This window comes from Erpetoichthys calabaricus, chromosome 2 (assembly GCF_900747795.2).
Source record: "Erpetoichthys calabaricus chromosome 2, fErpCal1.3, whole genome shotgun sequence".
NCBI lineage: Eukaryota > Metazoa > Chordata > Cladistia > Polypteriformes > Polypteridae > Erpetoichthys > Erpetoichthys calabaricus.
This window is the reverse complement of record NC_041395.2, coordinates 235015801-235034388: the sequence shown is the minus strand read 5'-3', so window position 1 is coordinate 235034388 and position 18588 is coordinate 235015801. Positions and strand designations below refer to the sequence as shown.

At 40.5% G+C, this 18588-nt stretch overlaps 1 protein-coding gene across 1 annotated transcript in view; it reads left to right on the top strand.

Moving 5' to 3' along the window:
* hpdl (4-hydroxyphenylpyruvate dioxygenase-like) overlaps positions 1–18588 on the top strand; it is a 31563-nt gene that overhangs the window by 7691 nt on the left and 5284 nt on the right. The window contains exons 2-4 of the mRNA XM_028795268.2: positions 2193–2359; positions 5206–5357; positions 8713–8852. Coding sequence (XP_028651101.2) covers positions 2193–2359; positions 5206–5357; positions 8713–8852 — 459 coding nt within the window. The remainder of the gene's footprint in view (positions 1–2192; positions 2360–5205; positions 5358–8712; positions 8853–18588) is intronic.

Sequence of the window (18588 nt, the reverse complement as noted above, 5' to 3'; positions counted from 1 at the left end):
TTTCCAGTTAGTGCTTTAGGAAAGTAAAAAATAAAGGTTATTATTTTGTTCTATATTTTTATTAGCCCAAGTTTGCTTGGTTGTATTTGGGATAGCCCATATTAATTTATTATGTTCCTTTTTCAGATGTAAGTATTACACTTGCTTAAATTGATGCCACATGGAAATATCACCTTGAAGTCACTGCAACTGCACCACCTTGTAATCCCTTCCCTGCCGCCGCCTAACAGGATTATTACTCATTTGAATAAATAGCTACCATACCCTGTCTGGGACAAGGCACAATGAGCTGTGGTTTCTTGCAGCCACATTATTGAAGTCAGTTGCTAGTTGACTGACGACATTCCATTTGTCACTCTGCATAATCCATGTCAGCCTTATCATTGCTTTTCATCAATGGTCAGTTTGTGACCATAGCACCACTATTAGATGAAGAAGTGTTGTCCATGGAGAAGGCTTGCAGTTCCTCTCCTCAATGTGTCTCTTGGTTACTACCGTGCCTCTTTTCAAATTCATTTACATTTTTACTCTTGGCCTTTTTATCTTTGAACTACTTTTACTCATAGTGCAGTCTAGTACTGGAGGTTCAGCTTCGGTCCTGGAGGTCCGCAGTGGGTGCAGGTTTTTATTCTAGCCAGTTATGTAATTAGATGCCTGGCCTAGCAGATAATGAAACTTGGGATTTATTTACAGTGCCTTTCGTAATGGTTGGGACAAAGACACATATTTCCTTGATTTACCCCACTGCTCCACAGTTTAAAATTAGAAATCAAATAATTCAGACGTGGTTGAAATGTACATTGCCCACTTTAATTTAAGGATATCTGCATGCATTTCAGTCACACCATGAAGAAATTACACTTTTTTTACATGGTCTCCCCATTTCAGTGCACCATAATGCTTGGACATAGCAATGATCAATATATTAAAGCAGTCATATTTAGTACTTTGTTGCATATCCCTTGCATGCAATGACTGCTTGAAGTCTGCGATTCACAGACATCACAAGGTGCTGATTTTCTTCTCTGGTGATGCTCAGGCAAGCCTCTAATGCAGCCATCTTCAGCTCCTGCTTATTTCAGGGGCTTCTCCCCTTACGTTTTGTCTTCAGCATATGGAATGTATGCTTAATTGGATTTAATTCAAGTGACTGGCCTGGCCATTCAAGTATTTTCCATTTTTTAGCTTTGAAAAACTCCTGTGTTGCCTTAGTATGTTTTGGACCATTATCTTGTTGTAGGATGAAACACCATCCAATGAGTCTGGAGGCATTTACTGGAACTTGAGCACATCTTTCTATTCACGTCAAAATTCATTGTGCAAGTGCACATTTTAGTAATTTCACTTTATTGTTCATACAGTATGGATTGTCTTTTAGTTTGTTTAATTGAGTGGTGGTATTACTAAGGTTTGAGAAAGAGTGGATTGTAATTACTGCACTCAATACTTGTTAGGTGGTTATTGGGATTTTTATCTTTTTGAGATTTTTTTTTTATTACAAAAGAATACAATTAGTCACAGACTTTTCACAACTAATAACAGCACATCATTTCCGCATAACTTGAACTGGAGTCAATTAAAGATAATAAAGATATTTGGGCTATGTTTTTAAAGTATATGACATTGTAAGATGGTGTTAAAAAGCAGGTATTTAATTCAGTCTACTAGCACATGTAATTACATTTTATTATCAGTGTTATTTTTTAACATACTGTTATAAATAATATTTAATAAACAGCAATTTGATAACTGACTCTTTGATGTTACCAAAAATGTAAATTGCAGTAACTTTCATATCCATTAATAAACTCCCCAAATTCCCCTAAATGTTAGGCCAAGCATTCATTTTCTAACTTGTTTTTTCATGAGCCCTACATTTGTATACCATTCACTTAAAAGCTGCATCTTATCTAATAATCCCATATTCCTATTTTAATACCTCACACAAATTAAATATAAGTCTTATTACCAAATTATACATTAGGTATTATTTTAACCCATATACAAAAATTTACCCTCTTAATGTACTTATGAACTGTAATGTACTGTTGTTTAATATATGTTTGTTCAAGTAATTGTTTTATGTGGTGAAACTGGTTTCATTTTAATATTTTAAAAACTTCAATTGCTTTAGGTTTATGAGTGTTAATGCTACTTTATTCTAAAAATTTGCTTCTGTATTTGCTTTGCAGACATGATAGTGCAGATGATGGCTTTGTCATCAATGGAGATGGCATGGGTCTTCGACTGACTGCCATGCAATACTGGCAATGCAGCAAAGTCAGTCTGACTCTTCCATCTGTTGAAAAGGATGAACCTGACTGCAAATTTGTCGTTGCAGAATCCTTACCAGAGCAAGGTACTATATCTATATAGGTGTTTCACATCTGCATGGCTAGTTTTGGCCATTCCTGCTTCTTCTAACAAGTGGTGGTTTGTAAATTAATTTAAACAATCAACAGTCTTTCCCGGGTAGCGAGGTGGCACAGTAAGGAGACCTGGTTTTGCTTTCCGGGTCCTCCCTGCGTGGAGTTTGCATGTTCTCCCCGTGTCTACATGGGTTTCCTCCGGGACCTCTGGTTTCCTCTCACAGTCCAAAGACATGCAGGTTAGGTGCATTGGCGATCCTAAATTGTCCCTAGTATGTGCTTGGTGTGTGTGTGTGTGTGTGTGCCCTGCCTGGGATTTGTTCCTGCCTTGCACCCTGTGCTGGCTGGGATTGGCTCCAGCGGACCCCCGTGACCCTGTGTTAGGATATAGTGGGTTGGACAATGACTGACTGACAGTCTTTCCCACACCTTAACAGGGATGTCAGTTAAACACAGCATGTCGTTTTTTGGTTAAGAAAAAGGCATGTATGTAACTTATATACAATATCTTATGGGTTGCATTGTTGGAAAGGTTTACCAGAAGCAGAATTGGCAGAGGACAGAAGTAGGGCCCAGTAGAGCCTATTGGAGGAGAATGAAACCCATTATAGTGATTGGAAACCACATAAAATATTCAAAGATAAATGTTCATGATGCCCAGGAAGGGATAAGATCTCTTCTTGTTGTGGGTATCTCAGAAAGGGAATTTCTTACAAGTACAGTAATAAGACTAAGATCATGGTGGACTGGGAAACAGTCAGCAAGATTTGTCTCCCCCATCCCCTGCCACAGTACCATTTTTAGGCAGGCAAGGCCCTATAAGTGAGCAAATGAGCTAATGTAGGTAGTCTAGGATCAGAAGTGGTTATTGTGCCCATCCACAGAGGAGGGGGCTTGTGCACATATTTTTTTTTCTAGGGTCTAATAAGGACCACTTTAAACTATTAAGTTTGGAGTTCAAAAGAGTGTCATATGCCCTCGAAGTTGGCTAGCGTTGGTGTTTGAGAGCAGCTCCCTGCCATTTGGTGTTTGGAGCTGGAAGGTGAGTGTAAGGAAGAGGTTGCTAACTGAAAGTAAGAGAAGTGAGATTGAGAGAGACAGTCGGTATTGGGGAGAATTTCATGTTTCCATTGAGGTATGAATAAATAAATGGCTACGTGTTTGTCATGATCTGAAAGTATTTAAGAACCTTAAATTGAAAGAGATAAATATAAGAATTTAAAACATTATGCAGTATTTTAAGACCTGCAGTAGTCAGACACATTGTCTGAGATATAGCCTCTTGTTTCCTATGACCCACAAACTGAATTAAGAAAGTTTAAGAAATGAGTAGATAGATTAGTGTTAGAGCAATATCAGTTTGTTTACATGCACTTTAATAATCCAGGTATTCATAGAAACCTGTTTTCTAAAATGCAATGTAAACCCTTATTCCGGTAAGAGAAAATGGGTATTTCTCAGCAAGTAACCCTGTTATGTGGCCTTGTAAACCCTTAACTAGGTTATGATTAAGGATTTTGTAGTTCACATTCTGTTAGCCTGTGCATTTGTTTGCCTTGTACATGCTTTCAGCAGCCACAGGTAGAAGCGTCAACAAAATATATTTCCTGAGGCAAATGCTTGGGTGATCGCATTATTCCTTTTCCTGGTTTAAGTAACCTGTTTCAATATTTCAGAAATCACTAAATTTATGTTGACCAGCTGAACATACAATGCTAAGATCAGCAGCACAATCTTAAGAGCAGTGTTGGGGTAACACGCTAAAAGTAAGTTGTGTGTGTGTTACATAGTCTGATTACTTTTTAAAGTAATGAGTGAAGTAAAAATACCTGTGCTATTATCACACCAGAGCTGAGTGCAAGGCAAGAAGCAGAAAAGAGCGTGCTATGTGCATTTTGGTAACAGAAACCAATAAAAGTTTAGTTTTAATCCAGCTTTTTACTATAGATAGGTTGAAACAGTGTGATAGAGTGACGTAGCGGCCAGTGTTCATACCACGAATTATCGGTGACACAGGCCAAGGATGTAAAAAGGGGATGGGTGTTATTTACTTCAGAGCACATGAAGGACTAAACATATTTATAAAACACAAGACAATGTTACTGGCTTCAGGATTGTTCATGGAATCACGGTAGCCAATGACATTTAACTGTTTTGCACGTTTTGCCAAAGGAGAACTCCAGAAGTGTATCTGCGCATGTAAATAGAGGTTTTTAAAAAAACGTTTTTCTGTCTTAACTGGGTTATCCATTTTACCCTAGATTTGTGTGTGAATCTAAATGCCCTCTGCATTGGTACAATTGTTGGTTTTACCACCTGGCAGAAGTTGAACCCTAATTTGAATTTTTAACTGGAGTGCCTTTTAATTAGACTTTGTATATTCTCCGCAGTTTCCTCCTATTTAATAAAGACATGCAGTTCATTTTCTAAGTTATTCAGTATAAATGATTCATTTCCAAGGACTGAACTGAAATGGATTAAGCAGAAATAAGTAGACATAAGAATCAGAGTATGTTAGGTTCAGCTAATTCTATACACACACTGCAGAATACACTCTTTAAAAACAGGGGTCGCTCCATAAATTTATTTGACTTTATGATGCGCTCATATGTTTGCTTTCTTTTTGAACAACATACCTCCTCAGTTTATCATTTTTCAGAACTTGATATCAATTATGTGTAATCCTAAGAGGAGTTTTTTTTTTTGGTTGAAAACCATTACTCAAATATTATCTACCGGTACTTAGTCTGTAATAAAACCTAATTTTGCATGTCCTGTGTAAAACCTTGTTTATAATAGTTAATGATCTTTCTGTTTCTCTTCTGTTGACTTTCAGGTAAAAACCAAGTTGACACATTTTTAGAACATCATCAGGGGGCTGGCATACAACATATTGCCCTGTACACCAATGATATTCTTTGCACATCTAGAATTCTCATGGAATCTGGAGTCCAGTTTGTGTCTCCACCACCTACTTACTATAGTCAGGTAAGGAAGGATTATATAAAAATATGAAAAAAGGCTTAATGCTAGGGTTGTCAGAGTATAACAGATCAGGAGACATCGTAAAAGAAATTTTATGCTTTATATGCTATTTTGTGCAGTTATTTATACACATACTGTATGGTATAGTCAATTTATATCAACACATCATTCCTTTATATTCTGGAGGAGTTCCATCACTGATAAAAAATCATAAAGTGGACACTTGCCCAATACCCCTTTTACATTACATTCTCCTTTATCTAGCATTGTGTTCTCCAGCTGAAGAACAGACAGTTGTTTTTACAGAGGTAAATGGTCCGGTTTCTTTCTAAATATAGCGGGTGTTGCTCTGATATACTGTACTTGTAGAGAGGGTTTGGACTAGATAGTAAAAGCTCTTCTTTTCAGAAAGAAGGTTGTAGATGCCTATGAGTCTGGGAAGGGATTTAAAAATATCTCTAAACAATTGGAAATCAACCATTCCAGTGTCTGGAAGATTATCTGCAAGTGGAAAAGATTTTATACAACAGCCAACTTGTCCAGGCCAGCCCACCTCAGTAAGTTCAGCCAGACAGAAGAATACAGGATGTCTATTACACAAGCTGTTGACTTTCAAAAACTTGTCTTCTGATTCTGTTGTGGCTTTGCGTCTGCCAGACTTGTTCTGGTTAGAGAGACAAGAAATTACCCAAGTCACTGAATATCCCATGGAAATCAATCATTGAGATCAAACTAGTATGGCACAGTTGTAAATTTGCTTCATGCAACAAGAAGATTGGTTAGGGAGGCTACCAGGAGATCTATAACTCTTTAAGGTGTTACAAGAAATTTATGTGGATTGATTTATGAATAATTGTGTTAGTTAGAATGCCCAGTAGGGACTGGTTGGACTATTGGCCTTGGAACCCTTGCAGATTTTTTTTTCTCCAGCATAGGTGGATTTTTTTTTGTGTTGTTTTTTCTGTCCTCCCGGCCATTTGATCTTATCTTGTTGTTTTGTTATTTATTCTTTAATCTGATTGCTTATTTTTTATTGTTTTTTCTTCTTGTAACTTTCTCTTTGTCATCTTGTAAAGCACTTTGCGCTACATTGCTGTATGAAAATGTGCTCTATAAATAAATGTTGTTGTTGTTGTTACTGTGGCTGCCTGGGTGCTTCACTAGTCACAGCTTTATAAGAGAGTGGCAATGGGAAAGTCACTGTTTATTTTAAAAACAAAGCACATTACATCTCAGCTACATTTTGCTAGATGACTGGAGGAAGGTCTGATACCATAATTGAGCTTATTGGCCATCTGGGTAAAAGTCATGTTTGGCAAAAGCCAAACTCTACAACAACACCCTTTCCCCAACATGAAGCATGGTAGTGGCAGTATTGTATTATGGGTATGCTTCTCTGCATCAAGCTCTGGAAGGCTTGTCAGAGTAGAGGGTGAAGTGAATACTGCAAAATACAGGGAAAATATAGTGAAATCTTGGAGGAAATCTGATGTAGTCTGCAAGAACTCTACACATTGAGAGATGATTTATTTTTAAGCAAGACACCAACTCTAAGCATAAACGCAAACCTATACAGGAATGGCTTAAATGCAACAATGTTAATGGTGGAGTCAGAATCCAGATCTCAATGGAACTGTGAATTTGTGGCTGGACTTGAAAAGGCTGTTTAGTCACAATTCCTATGCAACCTGACAAGAGTTTGAGCAGCTATATAAATACAAACAGGAAAAAAATTCTGATGTTCATTCATTGGCCAAGACTCCTCTTTTCATTTCAAAAAGTCAAGGGATATGTCATGAGATTCTTAACTGTTGTTTGTTTTTTTAGTATTGTGATCTTTTACTTCACTAAACAAAAACATCTGCAAGTGAAAAAAAATTGGTGTTCTAGTAAACAAATGCTCGACACCCATGTAGTGTTTGTTACTATTAGGCCATTTGTGAAATGTGCAAAAACACACAGTAGTTGATCAACATTGGTACTCCAGCCCTTTTTTATTGACCAGTTAGGAACAATGTTTCTAGGGATTCGTATTTCTCCAACACTTGCATCCATAGGCAAATTGACAGCTTTCTTTGATTTCAGGCATTAAGAAAGAGGGAATTAGTCACAAAAAACTAAAATACTCCTGATTATTATTAATCTTTAGCTAATACTGTGCAACGTCTCTTGATCTTGAGCTTTTGTGACATTTTAATTTGCCTTGGGGACAAATAAAGTCTGTCTCTTTGTTATTTAGGCACAGTGCAGCCAATCTCACTTTGTGTTTACTCTCTTGCAGAATATTTTGTATTTTATGTACTATAGATACAAGTAATTTTGTTAAAGTCATTGCATTTAGATTAATATGTTAGCTCATTTTAGATATTTGTTGTTATTAAAAACCTAGTTATGTATTGTTCGTGTTTAGTTTTTATGGTGTTTTTGGTCCTACTGTTGTGTCAGATGGTGAGGACAGTTGTTAGTGGACTTTTGGCCTTTATTAAATACTAGCAGTACCCCATAGCTGCGCCCACATAGTAATGAAACAGGACAAACTTTAAAAATCAATAGATGTTGACACTATATCTGATCGTATTCAGCTCTGATGGGAGAATGTTCCCCGTGTGGGGATTAAAGTACATGGCCGTGATATCTCTGGCAATCAGCATCTACCCTCTAAAACACATGGACCTCTGATCTCTCTCTCAAAAATGTCAAACGTTACTCCTTAACAATCTGTAGATGAACAAACAGGTATCACTAGCTAAGCGGAGGCAAGGTGCACTCCAACATGTGGCGAGACGTAGACCAACTGGAACAGAGGCTGGCGAGTGAATGAGGAAGGCCCCACCCCCTTGCTCACTGCCCACAGCCACTCTGTTAGATTTGCATAAATACATCAGTACCGCAAGCAAACTATGGTACTTAGCGTGATGAGAGAAGTCACAAAATCAACCGGAAAGTTCAAGCAAATTATTGAAAACAACCAAAAAGCAGAGGCAAACATACAGACAGAATGTGCTTGGACCACGAAATTTTTAAAACCGTTCCTTAGCAAGCACCTATGGGCCAAGGGTAACCTACAATACATACCAAATTTCAAGTCCCAAGTCCTCATGGTTCAGGAGATTTCGTGATGAGTGAGTCAGTGGTATTTGGCTTTTATACATATATATAGAATATGTGACACAGTATGTTAGTGTCAGAAAATGTATAATATTAAGGTGTGTGTTTTTTTTTCTCCATTGTGTACCTTTCCATACAGTGATCTCAAATTATTGTTTTAGATGCAGCTAAGTTTAATGCGGTTCTGCTTACCAATATGTTTTTAATCTATTGATGTTCAAATTTCACATGTTGTTTGGATTTTGTGCAGTTTGAGAAAGCACAAGAGATTCAGACGGCAGGGTATGATCCTCGTCTGCTCTCCAAGTTTGGAATTCTTTTAGACACCGAAGAGGAACATGCAAAAAATGTGTTTCATGTCGGAAGTCAAAATGTGAAGGATACACAAAGGTAGGTGGTTGTTGTCTAACCTTGTTAAATTCACTTATTTTGCTTTCAACTTCTAAAACTCAATCCCTCAATAATACATTAAAAATAAATTGACAGTTGGTTAACTATTCATTAATGCTATTTTCTTTTTAGTATTTTATTTTTCTGGAAATGTACAAATAAGCTGTTTATCCTTTGTTGATGAAAATGATTTGACTTTGCTTGGCTTTTAATGTTTTAGATAAATCAGTTACATTGTTGGGAATATATTACTAATTGTAACCTTCTACAAAGTGTAACTTTTAGCAAGAGGAAGTAAGACTTCTAAGTTGTGCTTTCTAAACATTTCGTCTTCCAGGTTACTAGTACTTAAAGTAAGAAAGGTAACTGTCATATGTCATGTCATGTTCATCTGCCTCGGTAAGTTTCAAAAGAAAGAGTTGCCAGTTTCATAATGTGACTGGTTCATCCACAGGAACTGAAACCCCTTTTTTAATAGTTTCTCTTTGATTTTTTTTTTTATTTTTATGAAATGACATTGTTTCTTAAAGAGTATTTTTGATGTGGTTAACCAGCATTACTTTGACCGGAGGGAAACAAATATAGCAGACTACAAAGTAACATTTATTTAAACAGCTCATTTTCATACAAGAGTCTAGCTCAAAGTGCTTTACAAAAACGTAAAAGAAAAAAATCAGCTCTCATTCATTGTTTTCTGAATACGCTGTAACAAAAGAACAGAACAAGCATAAAGGTTTGGGGTTTCCAGCCCCGTATACTGTAAAGTATTCTGGTCAGTGCTTTTAATCAAATTACAACAGACAATGATGGAATTGACAGGCGGACAATTTATGGGGAGGGACCGAAGTAGACCGACTGATGCTGGGAAGAAACCATGGTGGTAGAAGGGATTAATGATGTCATCAGAAGGGGACCAGAGGGAAGGAAGGAACCCGGAAGTGGCTTGTTTCTGTTAGCGAGTCCAGGTGAATTCATGGCGATGGTGCTTTGTTCTTTCTGAGGAAATAAAGAAAGAGAGGTTAGTACCTCGTTGTTGTCCCCTGGTACGATATGCCACAGTGCCCATTGGGTCTTTAAGCGGCTCCCTATGCGCTCGTGCGTGACATGAAGCCCAGACCCATTGGGTCGGGTGGCCCGAACGGAGAGGTCGTGAACCCAGGAAAGAGCATCAGCGTTAGCCTGGAGGTTACCTTGGTGATAAGTGACGGTGAACTTATACAGCTGCAGGTCCAAAAACCACCTGGTGACTCGACGGTTTGACTCCTTATGAACAGCCATCCACTGGAGGGTGGCATGGTCTGTCACCAGGGTGAACTCCCGACCCAACAGGTAATACTGCAGGTGTGTTACCGCCCACTTGATGGCCAAAGCTTCCTGCTCTACCGCTGCATACCTTGTCTCCCGGGCAAACAGCATCCGGCTCAGGTAAATCACGGGGTGCTCGACACCATCGATGCTTTGGCTCAGCATGGTGCCTAGACCTGTGTCTGAAGCATCGGTCTGGAGAAGAAAAGGAACAGAAAAGTCAGGAGTTCTCAAAATGGGTGCCGTTGTGAGGGCCATCTTTAAGTCACTGAATGCTCGTTCCATCAAGTCATCCCATACCACATGAAAAGGGGCCCTTTTCTTTGTCAGATTTGTCAAGGGTGTTGCTGTCACGGAACACCGAGGTACAAACCGGTGGTAGTAACTCGCTAATCCTAAGAAAGGGAGTAAAGGGAGAAGGTTGGACCGGTGAGAGGGTGGTCTTCCCTATCCCTCCACGGTTTCAGTAAGTTAATGTGATATACCCGCTTGCTTGGTCGATGATTCAGTTGTTTCACCAAACAGTCGATAAGCCCTTTTCTCTCTTTAACCTCATAACGGCTTTGCCAATGAGCCAACAATTTTGAATGGGAAGTGGGCACGAGCACCATCACTCAGTCTCCCGGTAGGCAAAAAGCACCAGGGGTAACAGCTGGTCCCAGTTCCTACCGTTTGCACTGACTACCTTGTGGAGCATCTGTTTAAGGGTTTGGTTGAACCTTTCCACCAACCCATCTGTCTGAGGATGATTAACAGACGTTTTAAGATGCTTAATGCGGAGTAACTTGGCAACCTCCCTGAACGTATCCGAAGTAAAGGGTGTACCCTGGTCTGTAAGGACTTCTTTGGGTATACTCACTCAGGGGAAAAAAGCCCTACCAACTCCCATACAATATGTTTTGTATTAGCAGCTCGCAGGAGAACCGCCTGTGGGTATCAAGTTGCGTAATCGACCATAAGTAATATGTATTTATGGCCTCGCGTCGAAGGTTCCAGGGGACACCGATCCTCTCAAAGGGAACATCGATGAGGGGAATCGGAACTAGAGGAGCACAGTCCCTCCTGGGTATCTGATGTAGCTGGCACTCCGGGCAGGATTGATAGAAACGTCGGACCTCCTTGTTGATTCCAGGCCAATAGAAACGGAGTTTCACTCTCTCTAGGGTTTTCTCGGCCCTGAGATGGGCGCCTAAGAGGTGGGCATGAACCAGTTCGCGGACCTCCCGCCGGTAGGTCCACGGAATTAACAACAACTTCTGCAACCTCACCTTCGTGTTCCGCTACTCGATACAACAGATCGTTTTCTAAAACAAAGTAGGGTCCCGGTGGCAGGGAATTTTCTGGCAATGTGTACTGTCGACAGAAACAATGGCATTCCTTGCAAACTTCAGGGACTCATCGTTCCACTGTTCTCTTTTAAAAGAACCTGGCGTAGATCGAAACTGGTAAGTCTATGCCGGCGAGCGGATGTTGTGGAAGCGGCCCGGATCCTGACCCATTTGTACTTCCAGGTCGAGGTCCATCGCCAGAGAGTCTTCCCCCTGGTTGTCCATGTCATCACTAGTCGTCAAAGAGCATGGCGTGGGAGCAGCTGGGATGGTGCCGTGTCCATCCATAATCAGACCACCCAAGTGGTCTCTGAGCTACCGCGTTTACTTTCTGACCAGTCTTGTCCTAATATAACCGGAAAAGGGGAGCTCGGGCAATACGAGCAGTTGTTTCGGGTCACCCTTCCAGGTTATAAAACATTTTGCGGACCTATACGATCTGGTCTCCCCATGTATGCAGGTCACACTCGTTTGTTGAGCTACCCACTGTCGTGGTATAACATAACGGCGAGCAACAATGGTGATGTTACTCCATAATGCCAGAACCGAGTGCCCGTTCACCAACACCACTCCCGTATTTGGAACAGCCAGGGGATTTGACAGAGCACAGTACCTCTCTCCTTTGGCCCAGGTGCAGTCCATAGGCTCGACATTCAATGGGTAGGCGGTGAGGATATGCCCTACCTCGCCGCACTTGAAACGGCACTGCGGGGCAGGCACCTTTTCTCTAGGTTTAACTGGAGCCTCTGCAGTGCGATGAGTGGGCTCAGGGATAGCGACACGTCTCTGTCGGACCCCGTGACCAGACCTCTACGACCCCCGACTCGGTTCACTGCCATTTGGTGCTCCAAAACCTCCAGAAGGCCGTTCATGTCCTTATAATGATGTCTACAGACCTGCTGGGCGAGGTACTCCGGCATGGCGTTCACTAACCCCTCACCGGCCACCTGCCCCACCACCTGGCGCACCTGGTTGATGTCTGGCCTTAGGCTAAGCCCAGCGCCCCAGCTTGCCCCAGATTTCTAACGTCTGGGCCCTGGCCGGGCGATCGGGGTCAAATCTCCAATGCCGCCATTCCCTCGCCTGCTGACCTGAGGTTACGCTGTAGCGGTTCAGTATCTCGGCCCTCAGGAGGTCGTAATTGGCGGCTTCCTTCTCGGGGAGATTATAATAAGCCCACTGCATGACGCCCTTCAAGTACGGCGTCAATATGGATGCCCATTCTGCCCTCGGCCACTGATTCCGAGAGGCAGTCCTCTCGAATATCATTAAATATGATTCAATGTTTTCCGACTCGGCAAGCGGGATGATTGGAGGAGGTGGAAGCCGTGCAGGCTCCGGCTTTACCGCTTCTGCTGCCACCAGCCGTGTCTTGGTCTCTGCCAGCTCTGTCTTTGTGGCTGCCTGCTCCAGCTTCATGGACTGGAGCTCATTCATCATCGTGGTCAACACCGTATTCAAGTCCTGCCCTTGTGACATTCTTCGAGCTTGTATCCTGCCGACTACGCCACTGTAACAAAAGAACACAACAAGCATAAAGGTTTGGGGTTTCCGGCCCCGTATACTGTAAAGTATTCTGGTCAGTGCTTTTCATCAAATTACAACAGACAATGGTGGAATTGACAGGCGGACAATTTATGGGGTGAGACCGGAAGTAGATAGACAGAATGCTGGGAAAGAACTGTGGTGGTAGATGGGATTAATGATGCCATCAGAAAGGGACCAGAGGTAAGGAAGGAACCCAGAAGTGGCTTGTTTCTGTTAGCGAGTCCGGGTGAATTCAAGGCGGTGGTGCTTCGTTCTTTCTGAGGAAATAAAGAAAGAGAGGTTAGTACCCTGTCGTTGTCCCCTGGTATGATATGCCACGGTGCCCATTGGGTCTTTAAGAGGCTCCCTATGCATTCGTGCGTGACAACGCTTATTCTGATTTAGAGTCTCTGAATGCTAGAACCTGTCCTGGCAATACTGGTTGCAAGGCTAGAATGAGCCTCTCGAAGTGCCAGTCCGTCGAAAGATGCGCTTGGACACATCCACATATTATCTTAGATTACACCAGTTTAGAGTTGTGAGTCAACTTAATATGCACAATATTTGAATGGGGAAAGGAAAGCATTAATGCGATTTTTGTATTGGTGGCAATCTAGGGGTTTCTCAACCCCAAACAGTAGCATATTAATAGCAACAATTTTCAGTTAGACTTTTTTGGTAAAGTTGGTCATCAAGGGCCACTATGGTCTTTTTTTTCCATACCTCTATAAAGTGCATAACTGAATTTATTTAAGTGGCAGATGATTGTTTTATGCTTTAAAAACACTGTAGGGGGGCTTTAAATTATGTGGGGGGATTTAATCATATCCATTTCTTATGTACGCATTATTTATTTATCTTTTATATACTGTTTTTTCATTATTATTCTTTTCTTTGCATGTAGCTACGTCTTTGACATGTTGAAAAGCACTTTGAGCTACATCCTTTGTATGAAAATGGGCTATAGAAATACAGTAGATTTTTTTCTGACTTTTATAAAATGCTTTTTATAATTTTCATGTCCGTCTGATGTCTGAATGTGCTCTTTCATTTACATGATCAAGTAGTGCTTGAGTTTATCAATCATCCATCCATCATTCTAAACTGCTTGTCTGGACCAGAGTCGCAGAGCAGCTGAAGCCATTCTCATCGGCCATGAGGCGCAAGGCAGGAACAACACCTGGACAAGGTGCCAGTAGATATCAGTCAGTACAGTAATTTGCACCTGCTTGGGATATCCTATGAAGCCTAAGAACAAAAACGGCTAAATTTGTACGCCTGTAATTGAACTTCAGTGCCTGAATGTGTAAGGCACCAACAATAAGAACTCCATCATAAGGCTGCCCCATTTTATACAATTTGTAGTACATAGCTTCATTAATGAGGCGGCATGGTGGTGCAGTGGTAGCGCTGCTGCCTCGCAGTTAGGAGACCTGGGTTCACTTCCCAGGTCCTCCCTGCATGGAGTTTGCATGTTCTCCCCGTGTCTGCATGGGTTTCCTCCGGGCACTCTGGTTTCCTCCCACAGTCCAAAGACATGCAGGTTAGGTGGGTTGATGATTCTAAATTGGCCTTAGTGTGTGCTTGGTGTGTTTGTGTGTGTCCTGTGGTGGGTTGGCACCCTGCCCGGGATTGGTTCCTGCCTTGTGCCCTGTGTTGGCTGGGATTGGCTCCAGCAGACCCCTGTGACCCTGTGTTTGGATTCAGCAGGTTGGAAAATGGATGGATGGATAGCTTCATTAATTAAAAGCTATGCACTGGAAATGGTGGTCCCATGCTTTTAGTAGAGTTTTAAGAATGCAAGCACGGAGTTTAAGAATGAATATCAGTACTTAATTAAAAAAAAATCACTTTACACCATTAAAATACAAAGGGAGACTATATGATGGCAACATATAACAAATAATACATTTTTTTAATAAAATCAATACAGAATATACACCATAGAATTAATAAATAAAAATGAACAAATCTAATTAAAATCTTGTTCAAATAAAAGTACTTTAATATTGATATCAGCTTGCCAGTTTTGACTGAGAGCAAATAGCACACTTTAGAAGCATAATAACTAATGGCATGTGCACTAAAGGTTTTTTATATACAGTGTATAAGCTGGAAAAGACAAAAATGAGCATAAACAGAGCAAGGTTCTCTACCTGGTACATAAGGATTAATGATAGCAGGTAAATGTGGAGGAAGTCATCATGTAGAGCCATGCAAGTTAAGGGTTCTTTTTGGAACTGAATATGTTTTTAAGTAGGGAAGTAATGAGAATGGCACTCTGTTGAATGTTGATTAGCCCTAGTAAGTTAAGAATTTCACTGTATACATAAGTATAATGACCCTAAAGTCCCATAATAAGAAAACTTAAGTCAGCTGTAATATTAGATCAAAACCATGAATGTGCTGTTTGAACACTGCGGGTTATTTTGGAACTCCTGTATACTAAAAGCATTTCATCAGTCAAGGCATGAAAAAGCAAGAGTTTCATAAGCACAGCTATTAATATATAATCAAATCACAGATACACATATTTCCATCCAAGCAACACCTTAATAAGGATATACAATATGAGTAACATCTAATAAGCAGCAAGTAGTTTTAAAGGAACTAAGACTAGAATATAGAATACAGTCAAAGTTGGAGAAAGTTGACATAGAAGAGCATTTAAAATGTTTAATTATTGGAGCTGATAAAGCAGTAACTTGGGCAAGTCCACCCATCCATCCATTATCCAACCCGCTATATCCTAACACAGGGTCACGGGGGTCTGCTGGAGCCAATAGCAAGTCTATATCTTCTTATCAAAATCGTCAATCAATTATTGATAAGTCTATGCCAGATGGAGCCTGAAAAATCAGCCTTTTGAATGAAAGTAGGTTTATTAAATATGCAACATTAAAAAATTTGGTTCTAGTTCTGATTATCAAGCTCCTAGACTTGGGATTTAGTGCCACCCATTGCAACTGGACTCTGGGCTTTCTAAGTGGCAGAACAAGATTAGAAGGGTCACTTGCTCCAAACCAGTCTCCAACACAGGAACCCTTCAGATGGCTTAAAGAGAAAAGATATGCCTTCTGACTCAGTCCTTCTAGGACAATGATCTTTAAAATTAATGTCAGCAAAACCAAAAAGCTGGTTGTTGAATTCAGGATACTTGAGCTTTACATTTCTTGGAATGATCATCATTAATGACCTGAAGTGGTCACAGCACTTCTGTACTGTCATCACGAAAACTCAACAATGTCTTTATCAGATTTTTGTGGAAAACTTTTATGTTTTCAAGGACTGTATGCTCGTTAGTTTCTGCAAGATATAGTTCATCATCACTGCCTGCAAACTTGTATGGCTTCTGTTCAGCTCATGGCGTCAAATCACTAGAGGGCTGGTATACAGCTAACTTCTTTTCTCTGTGTAAATGCAAATCATGCATATATAATTCAGTATATTATCCAACTCTGGCTTTTAAAGGCAAGCATTATTAAGTACCTCTTCCATTTTATATGGTCACGCTCCTGGGGGTAGTAGAGTACAAGGAACAAGGAATGTACAGGAACATTCGCACTCATATGACTACAAAGACATTTTAGATCAACCGTTCATTAAAAAACAACTCATTGGCCACTTATGCTGACAACTGTATAAGTGTATTTTTTATCTCACATTTGTTATTGTATATCATATTGTACTGCTGGGACTAGTCTGTGACAGATGTCAGTCAGTCATTGTCCAACCCGCTATATCCTAACACAGGGGTCTGCTGGAGCCAATCCCAGGGCGCAAGGCAGAAACAAACCCCGGGCAGGGCACCAGCCCACCGCAGGGCACATACACACACACACACTAGGGACAATTTAGGACCGCAAATGCACCTAACCTGCATGTCTTTGGACTGTGGGAGGAAACTGGAGCTCCCGGAGGAAACTCATGCAGACATGGGGAGAACATGCAAACTCCATGCAGGGGGGACCCGGCAGGCAAACCCAGGTCTCCTTACTGCGAGGCAGCAGCGCTACCACTGTGCCACCATGCCGCCCTGTGACAGATGTGCAACAAACAATTATAATATGTAAACTTGAAATATGTGACCTGTATTCTTATTTTCACTTTTATTGCATTTCTGCCATTTTCATTCTTTTAATACGTTTTTGTCATTTTGCATACCATAAGCTTTGAATGTGTGAAACATGCAACTAAAAGGCTCAGTCGTCCAGCGGGTGGGTTCAGGAAATGACAGGGAGTGCTCTAATTAAAATATTTAGACCTGGCGTCTATTTTTGTAATATGTCAGCTGGATATCTGGTGTATGTTACAGTTAGATTACAAAAAAAAGACAAAACTTACTTAAAAGGTAGGAGTTTTTATTATTACAGCCTGGAATTAAAGCACATTTTGAAAACCAGTAATCATTGGCATTTGAAATAGCTTATGAATTCTAGCTTCTTATGAGGGAGGAGACAAACGGTGCAGAGAGGCAAATTCACTACAGAGAGTATGGTAATTAGCGGAGTCACTTAGAGATGCATCTTAGAAGGACTATTACTCTTTCGAATAAAACATTAATAACTTTGATCCAATATAGTAAGTAAAGCTGTGAAAGTTCCAGATGACACCAATGGAGAAATAGTCAATAATGAGGTAATGCAATAAACATTTAAAAAATATCCAGTTCATATCTGCTAGCTGGGAAATTCCCTAATTTCAAAATCCATCTAGTTTACTTACACTCAACCAGGAACTAACCTTATAAAGCAACTTAATTTTGGTGAGACAATCAGGCTACTTGATGCATTCACTCACATACACCACTGGTCAAAAGTGTTCGAACACCTCAGTTTTTTCAGTTTTTATGGAAATGCACACAGTTTAATGTCTTAGTGTTTCATGAAATCAAGTTTATTCCACTTTTTGATTAATCAAAGTAGCCACCATTTGCTGATGTAACCACCAGACTCTGGTAACGCTTTTGATTCAGAATGCCAGTCACTCTGTTCAAGTCACCAATTCCGCCTCCAGCAAAAGACCACCACACTTCCTCCTCCATGTCTGAGAGTTGGTGTCACACACTGAGGATCCACCCTTTCACCAACTCAATGGTGTACAGACACCCTGCGTGATGAACCGAAATTTTCAAATTTGGATTCTTCGGTCCATAAGACTTTCTTTCAGCTGGTATTTCAAGGCCCTATTTTGTCCTCTAAGGAGTGACTTTCTTACTGCCACTCGGCCTGTCAAACCTGCAGCACAAAGTCTCCTCTTCACAGTAGTAACTGAGACTTGCTGGTTTTGATCATTGTTAAGCTGTGCTTGAAGCTGTTGTGCTGTGAGGTGCTTTTCATGCAAGCTGGTGACCCTCAGAAACTTGTCTTCTGATCGGGATGTGACTTTAGGTCTGTCACATCTCTTCCTATCCAAGTTTGCCTGTACCACTGTCCTCACTGCCACTTTGATTTTTATTTTTTTGCAATTTCTCTAAATGAAATGCCAACACTAATAAGGGTAATAATGCTTTGTGTCATTTAATTTGTTAATTGTCATTTTATTGCCATCATCAATGGAGGAAACCTGAAGAATCT